This window comes from Monopterus albus, unplaced genomic scaffold (genome assembly GCF_001952655.1).
Source record: "Monopterus albus unplaced genomic scaffold, M_albus_1.0 scaffold144.1, whole genome shotgun sequence".
Lineage (NCBI taxonomy): Eukaryota > Metazoa > Chordata > Actinopteri > Synbranchiformes > Synbranchidae > Monopterus > Monopterus albus.
In genome coordinates, this window is record NW_018128024.1 from 969,350 (window position 1) to 984,559 (window position 15,210).

Consider the following 15,210-nt stretch of genomic DNA (forward strand, 5'->3'; position numbering starts at 1 on the left):
ACGCTTTACTTCTGTCTTTGTGAGGACACTCAGTGATCTACATTCCCTGGCCCCGTACCCTAACACTTAACCATCAGAGATAAATGCCTAACCCCAGCCCAAACCAAATAAACCAACCAATCCTCAAAAAGGTGCTTCAGAAAGTGAGGAGCGGCCAAAGTGTCCTCACTTTCCAAAAATGTCCTCACTCTGTAGCAAAACAAAAACAAAACTTTTTTGGTCCTCACTATGCAGCAAGTACAGGAACACACACACAAACAATTCCTTTCTTGCTAGACAGCGCTGTTTTCTTCCAGGGTAATTAGAGGACTCCACATAAACTCAAAGCTCAGCAAGTCTTCCTCCCCAATATCAGTGTATAGACACACTGATGCACACAAACACACACACACACACACACACACACACACCAGTACCAAGTTAACTTACACAGAAATTGGATCGAAGTCCACACATGCACACACACTGACACAGGAGGTGCAGCCTAGTCTGGCTCAACAGTTGTTTTTCAGAGCAACAGCAAATTGTACTTAGCTTCATCCCTCTGACACACACTATCCAACCAGCGTCTGAGTCCCATACGAGTGAAAAAGGAACCGAACACTAGTTTATGTATACTTTATGTTAATCAGCATTTGTTTTGAACACAGCCTGTATTGTATCCATTCATTTCCTCTAAACAACCATTTTGGACAGACTCCAAACCCGTTTGTGAGTCATACAGCTATGGTGGCAGGAGGACAGTATAGCTGCAGTATGTGTAACTCCTCCACTACATGCCAGATTTTTCTGTAACGCATCCTGAGTTCACTGATGCCAGATCCCAAACACAAAAAGAACCTCACCGATACCATTTTAAAAATGCTCTCAGGGGCATGTGTTTGAATGGAGGATGAACGTTGGTGTAATGCAATAAAGTGACACCGAGGCTGCTTTGAACAGATAAAAGCACTGCCAGCTAGGATGATAGCAAGTCTGAGTTGTCTGGCCTCAACAGGTAGTTCTCTACTTACTTGCTCACCACACTATTTTGAGTTTCTCTGTGGGCTATTTGCACATGGTTTTTGTTGGTTTGTGTTATTTAGTCTGGGTTACTCAGGCTGCTTTGTTCTGTGAGAACTGACGTCCTTAAAATACCTTTCAGCGGCACTTGACCAGCACTTGACCACTGGGTAGCTCTCAAAGTATGATACAGAAGTGACTAAATATAGAATTGACACATACCAGGGTTCAAGCAAATTCTTAGCAACAGCATGTTGCGTTCCCATCATACAAGAAACAAAACTTTTTTTCATTCAACACCAAGTAATTTATTTTTATAGCTTGCTCCACTGGTATTATAACTGCAGACAAATCAGCTCCTGCATGTTTCTGCCTCCTCCACATGGACTGTTTCTGATATCAGAGAAGCACCCACTGACAGAGAAAACTCTCTACCCATGGAACAACAGAAAAAGTATCATTAAAGTTTGGGAGAAAGAAGAGTATAATCATCGACATCATGTTGTTGATGTCAGTGATGTGCTGAAGAGGAAAAGCATCTGCCATCCGGATCCATTAACCATTAATTAGTCAGTCCTGGCAGAGTGCTCAAATGATTAGGAATTTGATTGAAAACAAGCAGCGCCAGGAGGCTTAATATTAAGGGATGTAAGATTTGCTTTTTCAGTCTTCGGGCAAGTTTTGGATTCTCTTTGTTTTGTGGACCCACTGGGTACACATATTAAAACTCTGACATATCAGCCTAGCAGTAAGTTTAATTAGTTTTCCATTTAACTTCTGTCTTTACCTCAAGGTGTATTGTCTAAGACAGAAAGCAGCATACTCTCATCTGTATCCTAATAAAAGGCAAAGCATGTTCTTTGTCTGACATTTTGTTATTAACAGTTGCTGCATATTAAGCGGGTTTGGCTGCATTAATGACTTCTTACACATATTTGTTCTTTTACTAAATTGACCTGGTTTACATCCAAAAAATCACAACAGAAAATCTGTCACTTAAGTCAAAGATTGTCCAACACTGACATGACATGACTGAATTAGCAGCTTGTCTTCACCTCCATCCACAGATGTGAACATGAATCTCTTCTAATTGCCGTTCACTGTCACCTTCTTAGAAATAAAAATAATGAAGTAAGAATACCTTAAAACAACTTAACATGAATGATCTCTAAGCTTCCAGTTTGTTCAGTGTGACGGTAGCTGGTGTTTTATTTTATTCCATCTGTTTAATTTCTGTGGTTGTTTGTTTAATGACTCCTACTTCATTGGCTTAACACACCTCTCTAATATAAACCTAACTGTTATTATAATAGTTTAAGTAATTGTCCCCTAAATTATCTTTGTTGTTTATTGTGTTTTGTGATGTTGCTTTATCAACGAGTAGTCATGTTTGCATCATTACATTTTAATGTATTTTGGTAGTTGACTGTCTGGGACAAATCCCACTGTCATAAGTGACAACAGGCAGTTCCAGCTGCTGATTAGATAATTAGCTGTTGTCCTAGTAAATCAGCTGCAAATTCTAATTCAGAGTGCTTGTATAAACTGAAGTGTTGCATGTAAATACACCAGATATTGAAGCTGCAATTTTATGAATAGATACAGTGCTGAATTACACACACGAATGTTTTGATGTTGTGTATCCAAAACAAAATATCATTTTACATGAAACCTCATTCCCATTCTCCAACATGCACAGTCGCTGACTAAAGCTCCTTCATGCTGAGTAGAGCTGACTGCTCTGATATACAGACTGTCATCATTCATTTCCTGCCTCATTGACACCTAAACTGATGGATTTAATATGTTGTAATTGCCTTCTGTCACTTGTATGCTTTTTCTACAATTCTCCCCACTCCTACTATTCTTTCTCCCCTCCTCTCCTTTCCTCTCTTGTCCTTACCTCTCCTATCCCCTCACCTTTCTCCTCTCCTCTCCTCCCAGACCAGTGGAAGGCCTCTTGGTGTCATGGAAACGGGATGGGAAGGCCTCTTGGTGTCATGGAAACGGGATGGGCGTCAGCTGGCCAGTGGGCGTCGGCTCATTATTGCTGCCCCCACCTCTACTGATACAGGGTTATATGTTTGTGAAGCGTTGCTTAGCAACAGCACTGCCAGACCTGTGGAGGCAAGGGCACACCTCACTGTAATGGGTAAGAGAAAAGACAGTCAATCACTCAGTCACACACAAAGGCACAGATACACTGCCTAACATGATTATCCACGATTATTCTCGGTAGGCCTGATCCATTAAGACTAATGGTCTCAACATGTGCTATTAATTTCTCTTTTAACCTTGCTTTTGTCTTTTCTTGTACATTTTTTGCTCCAGGCTGTTTCCTTCTGTTTATTCCTCCATTTAGTCTTACTTTTCTCCTGGAAATGTGACTGTAAACACCTCGGGCAGGCAACGTTAACTACAGGACTACTTGAGCTGAATCTGTTGTCCACACTCACCAACAAACTGTCCAGTGTTGTCGCAAACAGTGGTTACACACAAATGCATCCAATGTGTGCTCGCAGATGCATGCATGTGCGGACTCCATGCTTATATACAATGACAGAATGGCACCACAGACACACGTGCCCAATTGCCCGGCAGTTAAATTAGTTTTCTTCCCTGGAGTCACCAATCAATAAGGGAACACTGAAAGCACTCAAACAAGAGTGCTCTCGTCACAGTCCGCTCCTGTCCTTGATATGTGTGCATAAATAGAAAACAGCATACACGCAGGCAGGGAGCGTGTGATTGATGAAGCGAAACTTTTCTCCCCCAGTTTGTCAGCGTCTTTTTGATCTGCTGCGATTGTCGGAGTGAGGGAGCACCTAATGCGGAGAGAGCAAACTACCCATGCCTGCAGAATACTCACTAGTTAGAAAAGACCTCCCTGAATTTTTATACCCCACTCCCTCTCTTTCTGTGCCCCCCTCGCTATCCACAACCAATTTTAGTACTTTCTTCTCTCTCTCTTCTCTTTCTCTCCACTCTGTCTCTTTTTACTTTATCTTCCTTCATTAGGCCAACAGGAGTGTTTAGGCTTGCCTGGCAGGGCCAAAGTCTGCATGCATTCATATGTATCCGAGGAGTAGAAACTGATGAATACGTCAGTACTGATCCTCTTTTTCTCTGCTATGGGCTCAACAGACCTTGATGCAATCAAAGGGATTCCTAAACAGAATAGTGTATGTGTTTGTGTGCAAGACGGAGAAATGCTCAAAGGTATTCATTATTCAGCTTCATTTCTTTTCTGCCCCGATCCACTAATCGGAATATGTATGACATCGCGTGCTCGTGATGTACATTGTCCAGGCGACTACTGATGCAACCAACAATATATCTGTTGTTGTTCTCCGTCTTTGTTTTGCAGGCAGACGGCAGAGAATCCATGAACTCTCAAATCTCTAAACCCAGCCACCCAATCACTCCAAAATGTGTTTTGTTGTGTTTGTGCATCTAGGTCCTTACACTCACCTGAGTGAAGGGGATTAATGCACCTGTGCTATCAGTGTCACGCCACATGGCTGCTATTCATCTCTCATTTTTTTGTTCTCCCCTCACCTTTATTCTCCTGTCAAAAACCATGCTGGATTCCATATCCAATATAGACAGGAGATGCACATGTGTGAGTTTAAAAGTTACCATGCAGAACTTTAAAGTCAGTTAGAATAAATGTAGCACCAACACAGGAGGCTACTGTGTTGTTGTCCTCACACACAAACACACACACGCCTGATCAAACCTGCAGTTTTATTTTGTTTATTGCTACGTCAGTTTACACATCTACTGTGCAAAGGCATGAAGGAGAAATTGAGAGAAATAACACTGGAGCAGTGGGAATTTATTGTCTCGTTTAAAGTACAGCAGCATTACAATGACAGCCTGGTGTCACAAACTGTATTATTGTATGTACTGTTACTGTGTAAGTACAGTATGGCGCTTTAGAAGAAAGTACAGAAAAACTTCTCCTCTTCTCCTCCAATCGATAAAAATTATATTTTTGTGACAGCCAGTATGCACATTCATTATTTAGTGCATACGCTGGACATTTCATTTTCCTCAAAGTCATTTTTCAGTGAACAGGTGCCGCTACTGTGTGGAGCCACTTTTCCAGAAATGCCAGACTGAAAATGAATTAGCCGGTCTGTCTCCCTCTCCCTCTCTCTGGGCTTGCTGTGTCAATATCGCTCTCTAAATATTAACAAATGTTTCTGAAAGAAATGGAGCATATATAGTAGTAGGCAATTTTTTTTTATAGCGTGTAGCATTATTCGAATACACCAAAAGGCATATAGTCACATTCAAATCGGGGAAAGTTTTATCTCTGAGCTGCTGTCACCATTTAGACCAACACTGGTGGAGATGTTTAGAAGGAGTGAAATGGAATAGTTTAAAACGGGGACTGTTTCCCTTGGGAAGCTCAGAGAATGTGTTTTTCTGTGACTTTGTGGAAGTCATTTCACAGTGTGCATAGACAGAAATTCTGCTTTGCAATGACACTCAGGACCAAGATGGGGACCCATTTTTACCCTGCAGTGCCAACTTCTCATCTCCAAATTGCTTCCTTATTAAAGAATAAATGCTTGGAGAGGGCACACTCTCCAAGATGTTTTCAGCTGTATAATGACTGAATATGTTTTTCAAGCCTTTTGTGAGGCCTTAGTTCAAACATGTTGCACACGGTATGGGGTGTTTGTTGTTTGTTTGACATCCTGTCCATATATTAATGCAGAACGTGCATTATAAAATGCGTTACATGTTTTGTTTTAACATTTTTCCCTGCAGAACCACCGTCTCTTTCTGCTGAGCCCAAGAGGAAGATGTTTGCTGAGCTCGACAGGAATGTAGATATCCCCTGCCTTGCTACAGGTACACTGTGTGTGTGTGTGTGTGTGTGTGTGTGTGTGTGTTTATTTGCATCACCTCACTGCGCACTCTTCTTCCACAGTGGCTTAATGGCACCTACCTGGAGAATTAGTGCCGTCAACTGTTTATCTTAATGCACCTAGTTCTCAATATTTGCATAAGAGGAGCAAATGGAAGCATAGTTACCTCCTTCTTCTCTGATCTATACTGTATGTCAATGGAAACTTGACTGGAGAGAGTGGAGGGGTGAGACAGGTGATACAGATGGACATGAGGGCACACACATGAAGACAATCTCTTCTTAAAATCATTGATGATGTTGCACTTGGTTGTGGTTAAAAGTTACAAAAATGACAAAAGTTGTCATAAGAATAGAAGAAGAGAATTTAAGAGAAAAGGTCAGATGTCACCTACTCACACACCTCCGTGTACCTTTCCAGGTTTTGTAGTAAGTCTGAGGTGTAATAGTTTACTTTCAGAACGTTAAACTTGGTATACGTACTGTAGCTCCCCTGGTTGTATCGTCAGAAGGGTGTCGGGGGGAGGTTGTTTAACTACCCAGCAGCCCTTAGTCTGAAGCAGACTGGGGCTCTGTCTCAGGTGTGTGACCATGTGAGTCACAAATGAATTCTCATATGACTACTTTATATCTTAATTGACTATCAGAATAGTTTCTAATTTACTGTAGGTGTGTGACAGCGCGAGGCAGACTGGTCCTGTCCGCGCATTCACGTGCACACACCACACACACTTAGTGTATGAGAGCCGGGAAAGTTTGTGTCTATGTTTCTGGAGTCAGATCGGGATCAGTGTGAGTCCTGTTTTGAGAGATTAGCAAATGAACAGACAAGGTGGAAAATTATTTCAGTAGCGCATTTCATGACCAACGTTTATACGGCCACTCGTTTTACTGATTGGGATTAAAGTGCGCCACATGCTGCACAGAGGGATGGTGTCCTCAAAGGTGTTCATTTTTGTGATCTCCAAATCTCTAAATGATTGTAATTTCTTTATTGCTGGATGGAGTTTGGTGATAGACTAGCAGTCTCCTTCTGCCATTTGTCCATTGTATGTGTGTGTGTGGAAGCTGTTGCAGAGTGTGACAGGCAGTCAGAGAAGAAAGGTGCACGAGCATTGCAGTTTTTTTTTCTTCTTCTATACTGGTAATAAGCAAATGTGCATGGTAAGATAACCATCAATTACCATATCATGGTATACCATGAAACCTGTATACTGCTACAACCCTAGTACTCACCACTGCAGACCAGGACCACCCAACAAGACCTGCAGTCTGGGAGATGCTCTGACCCAGTTGTCAGCCATCACAGATTGGCCCTTGTCAAAGTCACTCACATCCTTATGCTCACCCATTTTTCCTGCTTCAGACACGTCAACTTCGAGGACTGAATGTCCACTTGCCTAGTATACCCCACACACTGACAGGTGCCACTGTAATGAGATAATCAGTGTTACTCACGTCACCTAACAGTGGTCATAATGTTATGGCTCATCGGTGTATATTTATGTTGTTTATGTCTGTGCAGCAAACAGCAGGTTTTGGTCCTGGTCTTTGTACAAGTATCTGCTGCTAAGAGTGTGTCACTGTCACCAAGTTGTGCTGAGTTTTTTTGTCATTCAGTAGGAGTTAGTTTGAAGGCTTCTTGGACAGTGACACTCTACTTTTGGCAGTATGAGCAGATTAACAGGCTGAGTCCAAGTCTATAAATTGCACTTGTTTGACTCTTGTTTTTAAAGGGATTACATGAAAACAATTATATGAACAGGGGTGGACACAGCACTAAAAACTGCAACATACGCCTCTCTTTCACACACACACACACACTGAGCGAGTTTATGTTCCTCCTCAGTAATCTGATACGGTGGCAGAGTAATTAAATAGCAGAGGCCTGAGGGTATGGAGCGAGGGGTGGAGGCTGGAAGGAGGAACAGGGGAAGGAGGAAAGGCAGAGTGACAGAGTGAGTGAGACATGGAGGGGGTGAAAAATACTTCACACTTGTCAGTGAAAGCTTGACACCAACAGATTGAGGAAAAGTGTGGAATTCATCTCTCCCTCCCTGAAACACCCACCGCCTCGCACCCACACACACATTGGCGTGGAGGGTTGAGCCAGAGTAATTGCATGAGCCCGCTGTCTGTCATATCTGGCATGTCCGTCAGACAGGTGGATGCTGATGCTGTAGATATTCGGTGTACTGCTCTTGGCCACATCTTTTATTCAGAATGTTTTTAGGCCCCTTCTGCCACCCTTACCCTACCACCCACACCCTGCAATCAATATATTATTAGGAGTCATTATGTCTGCATGCATATTTATATGGAGAGAGTGGATAACAGAGAAGAAGGACTGGCATAAAGAGTGTATGTAGCTGTTTTAGTGGGAGTTGGAGCAGTTTGCTCAGCAGTTAGGTCATCGGGCTTGTTATTAAGGAAATTGAAAAATATCTCCCTCTGCGTGTTTTTTTTTTTTCATGCACATGTACATGTGTAGGTGTGCCCCAGCCCAGGATAGAGTGGTATAAAGACACAGTACCTCTTTCCAAACTGGCCAACCCTCGCTACAAGGTCACCACAGCAACCGGGCTGACGGTGCGCAGGGTGCAGCCTGGAGACGGAGGAATATTCCAGTGCTTCGCTCGCAACGCTGCTGGAGAGACCCAAACACACACACAACTCCTTGTTTCCAGTGAGTTTACCTGACAGACACACAAGAAAGCACGTCTTGTACATACACACCTACAGCAGCATTGCTCATGCTCTCAAGCCATTGTTCACTGATTTCTCCCTGTCTTGATACCACTGTTTTCCTTTGTCTCTTCCCCATTTATTTGAATTTAATCTTCTACTGTACTTTTTATGTTCTGTTACGTACTGTTATGCTGTTATACACTGTAGTTTAGTCTCCAGAACATCATCTTCTAAATGAATCCATTATTTTTCCATCCATCAATCAGCTTTCTGTGCTCCTTATCCTGTCTCCTGTCAAATAAGACAAAGAAAAGCAGGAGGTTGAGAAGCTGGATGTCATGACTCCTGGCAACTTCCTGTCACACACTCAGTGTCTACGTCCCCAGTCAGCATTCATTCCTTGCTGGTTTGTTAGTCATTCTGGCCACTCACCTGTTTGGCTTTTCTCCTGCTGCCCTGATCATCCACCTGGTTTCAACCTGCTCTCTGCTGATTCAGAACCTGATTCAGCTCGCCCCTCGTCTGGTTTTGTTTGCCAAACTGAGACTCACCTGTCTGTTCAGTCACCTGCCTGCTTGGCTGTCCCTTGTGCCTTTATTGGGGTATGAACTGTTGCTACCTTAAAACTCCCCTCCCCCTGCTCTCTAAATCAATCACGACACTGTGGCTCTGTAGAGACAGTGAGTACCTACCTGCCACTTCCTCCCTGAGCTATACCTACCTGAAGTTATATGAGAAGTTACTCTTAGCTCCAGTCTGTGTTTCTGTCACTTGCTTGTATTAAATCACCATTTACCTTCCACCTTAATCTTCCATCAAATGCATCTGGGTTCTAAGAATAGAATCTAGAATCCTCACTGGAAGTAGAATGTTTTTACTTGAAAAGCAGCTGAAATGCAATAGATATTATTTTTAATTATGCTTATTTTTCTGCCGATTGACTAACTGATTAGCAGACTAATAGCTCCAGCTGTGCCATCCCACTTGATCCTCTACATTTGGCCCACCATGCATGCAGACATTTCTTAATTTGCATTGCAGACAGTATGTCAACAGTTCAGTCACAGCTCAGCCTGAAACAAAATGCCATTTTGCTTTTGAAATTCAAGGTTAAGTCTATGTCTGTTGAATGTTCTACCTTGACTTGATGGTTTGCAGTGTATCAGCTCCAAAAGTCTGCATTTACTTTTTTTTCTCTGTAGACTCTGTTCTGTTTAGTGAGCATTGGATTATAATTAAAAGTCCCCATGGATCTGCTACACCACCTTCCAGATTTATGCACATACACGTAGCACTAGGTAATGAATACAGCCTCCATTGATCACAGAGGATGCATTGGTGTTTAGATGAACACTTTCACCCATTCTTTTTCAATTTTTCTGTTTTCTCTTCACCATTATGTTTCACTGCTACTTCTCTCTTCTCCCACCATTGTCATCTTCCTTCCTCTGAGGCGCTCTCTCTGTGTTTCAGGTGCCGCCCCCACATTTACACTCCCCCCATCTGACCAAACAGTAACTGATGGCATCACAGCCTTGTTTACCTGTCAGACGAGTGGAGCTCCAAAACCTGCCATCACCTGGATCAAAGGTATCAGACAACTCACACTGTATTACACACCAAAACACACAGACACAATGTGTTTGTAATTAAAAATGTGCTTAATCACCAAGTTACCTTTCCTTCATCTCAAGGCTATTTTACTGTTTCTCTGTCTCTGTGAAGGATCACAGGTCTTAGCCAGCGGCTCTGTCCGGGTGCCCAGATTCACACTCTTGCAGTCAGGTGGTTTGCAGATTCAGCCAGTCAGCTTCCAAGATTCAGGGGAATACACCTGCATCGCCTCCAACTCAGAGGGAACCATCAACACCACCGCCACACTCACCATCTGGAGTAAGCTGCCTATATAGTACATGCACACTATGCACACAGAACAAAAAAGCACTCAACTGCTCAACATTAACTAAACAGACTCAAACAGACACGGGGCACTAATTTATCCATAGCTGTCTGATGGCATTAGCTCAGGCTAGTGAAGAGCATCGTGATTGGTTATTGATGCAGTGGGCAGGGGCAACGGTGAAATAATCATCTGATTGGCCAGATCAGAGGATGATTGATTAGCTATCCTCACAGCTTCAGGTTAAATGCTGTTGAGTTAGATTATCTGCAGTCCTCTGTTGAGCGTTGTGATGGTTTAAAAACTATACTGAAGTATCGCAGGCCTGGTCGCCCAACAATATGGTGCCTGAGTAATAAGACATAAAAGAAGCCCTCTACACTGCATCCACATTTATTTTTCACCAGGGCACTATTTTCATTCCAGGTTCTAAATAATGAAATGGTTAAACCAAGGTAGAACAAAGCACAAATAATATGATAGACTAAGCAGTTTTCTATGTCACTGTAAGTGTGTGCACATGTGTGTGTATATCTGGGAAGCATGCTTGTGTACTGTTTAGCCTCGATAATTCAGGGCTAAACTATAAAGTATTTAATTTGCATTGTTTTGGAGCAGCATACGTTTAAATGTAATTTTAAATAAGACATGATAATATAAGAGGAGAGAGCTAAACAAAAGTAATGTCAACTTCTCCATTTATCTCACATGTGGTTCTGCTTCGTCTCCTTTCTCTGGCTCTCTGGTTGTTATTTTGCAGGTCGTACAGTCATTTCTGTGCCTCCAACAGACCGCCGTGTTATCAAGGGAACCACCGCTATTCTGCACTGCAACGCTACACATGACCCTAGAGTCAATATCAGGTACCTGCTTGTCACATCTATGTTTTTTTTCACGTGTACCTAATCTCATATCATCTGGTTCTTTTCTCTGTATTTCATTGCTTTCACTGCTTTGTTTGTCTGTAAACCTCTCTGTTGCAGCTTCAAGTGGGATCGTGGTGGTGTGCCAGTATTTCCTACCGGTGGGGGCCGTGTCTCTGTGCGCCAGGGCTCCCTCACTATCGGCCAGACGTGGTCAGGTGACATTGGGGATTACACCTGCACTGTGACATCACAGGCTGGCAACGATTCTCGCTCTGCACGCCTTGAAGTAATGTGAGTTCAAAGAATCATGCAAGCTGTTTTGAGCATGTCAGCTAATTCCTGGATGCATTGTTTTAAACACTGGCACACGAGGGAGGGGGAAAAGGTCATTTTTACACTTTTTTTGCACAGATTAAACGCATAAGATACAGTATAGAGTGTAAGTAAGTTTACCTTTTAACTTTGTACAGAGCACTTAATTCTCAGCAAGAAAGCAGAGAAGAATATGTCCTAAAATAGTTTCTTAAGCTGTGATGATTATTTATGTTCTGTGTGACCTTATGGTTTTGTCTTTTTCCTTGTGATTAGACACAAGGACGACTTTGACATGGACCATCAGTCCATAGCTACTGTAGCTACTTCAACTCAAATTACAGATATGATTGACAAGGAGGATGCTTCGAGATCACACATAGAAATAACAGACATACTGACTCTGCAGAACATAATTCAGGAGAAGCAGCACAGTGGCAACCTGTAATTTCATTAAAGCCGCAAGGTGTGAAAGTGTGGCCCGTTCATGTGATTTGTTAGACAGCAGTAATAGTAATGTAACGTCATAGCTGCTGTCAGGTGCCCGGTACATGCAGAACACACTCTACCCTGTGAAACAGCAACAGTATTAGTCTTTGAGTATAAAATTTGTACATACGGTACAGTGCGTTCGTGTGCATTGATCAGGTTTGCGTGAAACATTCCACACGTCACATTGTGTGTCTGCTATGAGCACGCATTCCTGACACTCAGATTAAAACATTTCACTCAGATATTTCATGCGTATATTTGCTACATATTTTACTTTCTGGCCCTCACAACTTCATTACAGGGAAGATTATCAGGTAATAACCTTTATATATTAATAGGCACTTGTATAATATATTTATGAAAGGCATTTATGATATATTAATACAGTTACAGGGGAGAATGCGAGTCCACGTCCTTATGAATTATAGAATGATGATAGGTTATACATGTCAAACTTAGAGGGAGGGAATGGCTCCGTGTTTATGGCTGTGCAGTAACGTGGGGATCGTGGGAGTTTCTGCATGACTGTACAGTATATGTGTGTTTGGGTATGGGTAGCCACATGTGTGACTGACACGTTCGTTAGCTCGGTATCAGTGGGTCATAGAGGCTAACAGGCACTGGCGGCTGAGGAGACAGACTAATTACCAGCAGGTTATTGGTTCAACTCCCACAAGACCCATCCATGTGTTTGTCAGTGTGTGTGTGTGTGTGTGTGTGTGTCTGTGCATGTGTTTTGTGTAGGCTGTGTGAAGATAGTAGCTCTAGCATTCTCTAAGCTCATCCATTAATTAATACGATCATGTCAACTCAGAAAAGAAAACATCATTCTCATTTCCCCTTGCTCCCTCTCTGCCTCATTCACTGCCGTCCTTGCTTCTGTGTTACTCTCCCTCCCTTCCTAACGTTATGTCTTAGTCTTCATTCATCTCTCTGCTTTTCCCTCATTTTCTGTCTTGATACCTATTGAATATTAAAGTGTCAAACCATACACAAGCAAAAATTTAAACAGAAAAATGACTAAGCACCTGCAGCTTTCCAGAAGAGGCCCCCTTTTCAAAGTATTCACACATTAATGGTTTTTCAGTAATAATGATTGAGCTTATGAATATGAAATGGAGCTGGTTTAGGGATGAGTGGCCATGGGTGTCATCGTGCTTTCAGTGTAAATATATTTATTTTGTTCTTTTTTTTGTGCCTTGTTAATGTCCTCACTCCTGTTATTGCTTCTAACACCTGTAGCCACAGAGAGACGCGGAGATCTGCTTGGCCTCGCTCAAGACAGAGAACTGTGATGCAGTAAAATCAGTATAATCAAATGTCTGGACATCTTTATCGCTTCCATGAATGTGTTGCTTTCTTACAAACATGACAGGGGATGACCAAATCTCTGGTGAATTTCTTTTTAATAAATGTGGTATCTTTGTAATGGCGCAGAACACACACAGAATAAAAGATCACAATAAAAATCTGCCAAACACAGGCATATTTAAAAGATATCGCCCACTGGAACTGGTCATGGACCAAACCCAAGAAGGAACCTGCCTGTCAGAGCCAACATTATTTCAACATATGAGTCAGAGAAAAGCAAAACACAGGAAACAAATATCAGTCTAATGAAAAGTCAGAGCACCTTGTCACACACTCGAGACACAAATGCATGAATGTGTTACATGTTCAAGCACACTCTTCTCTCATGATGTGGATGTTAAAGGAATAGTACAACAATTTGGAAAGTATGTCAAAAACCAAAGTGTAAAGTAGTTTTATGTGGATTACCTGCTAAAATATGACACATTAGTGTGATGTTGGAGATGTTGTGTACTTTAATGCATGTCAACATTTGTGTTGAAGTTCTGACTGAGACCCTGAATAGAGTCTATGGTTCAGTGTAGTCCCAAAACCCCAGTTTAATGGATTCACTGTACTGTTACTTTGTGAGTGCATAGTAACTTAATGTTTAACACAACAAGCTCTGCAAACATATAGCTGTCTACAATTGTCCAGTGACTGGTAATTATTAGCTCTATCCATGGGACTCTTCTTTCCCATCTCTACCAACAACCAGCATAATGTGAACGCAGCAATAGCAACACATCTTGTCATGAGTGAGCGTTAGACGGACTGGTAGGCAGATTTTGGATGTACTGGACCAGGCTAGCTGTTTTCCTGCCTGTTAGCTAAGCTACAGGGGCGGCACAGCGGTATGGTGATTAGCACTGTCGCCTCACAGCAAGAAGGTTCCGGGTTTGAGCCCCGGGCCTTTCTGTGCTGAGTTTGCATGTTCTTCCGAGCACTCCGGCTTCCTCACAGTCCAAAGACATGCAACTTAGGTTGATGGGTGATATATTTTTCTACAGACTTTGCCAAACAAATATAAGTAAAACTAAGAGTATATGTGATGTTTTGTTGCATTTTTGTGTCCAGTGAGCTGCCACACTCCCCTCGTTCCCTGATGGCCCGTCTCAATGACTCCGACTCCCGCTCCGTCCTCCTGTCCTGGCTACGCCCCTTCGATGGGAACTCTCCTCTTCTATACTACCTGCTGGAGCTATCTGAGAACAGTATGTGTACTGTGTGTGTGTGTGTGTGTGTGTGTGTCTGTGTGCGTGCATCCCTTGGCACTTCTTTATAGTCCCTTAGCCGCAAACAGCTGTTCACTTGCTGTCTACCACTCACTCACTCTCACACACTTACAAGAGGCAGACATATGGGGAATGGTGTTACTGCATTAATGTTCATCCAGGTTCTCCATAAATAAACTCTTATTTTCCCTCCCTCCCTCACCCTCTCACTGTCTCTCACCCTATCTCTGCCACAGATGTTTAACAGCAGGCTGGCTCTCTGTTAAACGATAAATATAGGAGAGAGGGATTGAGGAATAGAATGATAGGAGAAACAGATTGGAGTGTGCTGGCCGTAGAGCTGTTCATACACCTGCTGTAACCTAAGGAGATGGAATGGATTGGTGACCATTACATGCAGAGCCAAGCGCTCGGCAAACAAGCTGGACTAATGGACAAATGTCAGATGTTAATGTGGTCTGACATTTTAAGCTGTCGTCATTC

General features: G+C 42.5%; 1 protein-coding gene across 3 annotated transcripts in view; it reads left to right on the plus strand.

Annotated features, from left to right (window-relative positions):
* The window catches only part of sdk1b (sidekick cell adhesion molecule 1b), a 255,116-nt gene that overhangs the window by 163,505 nt on the left and 76,401 nt on the right, over positions 1–15,210 (plus strand). For all 3 annotated transcript variants that reach the window (XM_020614282.1, XM_020614284.1, XM_020614283.1), the window contains 9 exons: positions 2,947–2,957; positions 2,990–3,154; positions 5,785–5,868; positions 8,376–8,570; positions 10,046–10,162; positions 10,298–10,465; positions 11,233–11,335; positions 11,456–11,629; positions 14,570–14,706. In XM_020614282.1, the coding sequence (XP_020469938.1) occupies positions 2,947–2,957; positions 2,990–3,154; positions 5,785–5,868; positions 8,376–8,570; positions 10,046–10,162; positions 10,298–10,465; positions 11,233–11,335; positions 11,456–11,629; positions 14,570–14,706 (1,154 nt within the window). The remainder of the gene's footprint in view (positions 1–2,946; positions 2,958–2,989; positions 3,155–5,784; positions 5,869–8,375; positions 8,571–10,045; positions 10,163–10,297; positions 10,466–11,232; positions 11,336–11,455; positions 11,630–14,569; positions 14,707–15,210) is intronic.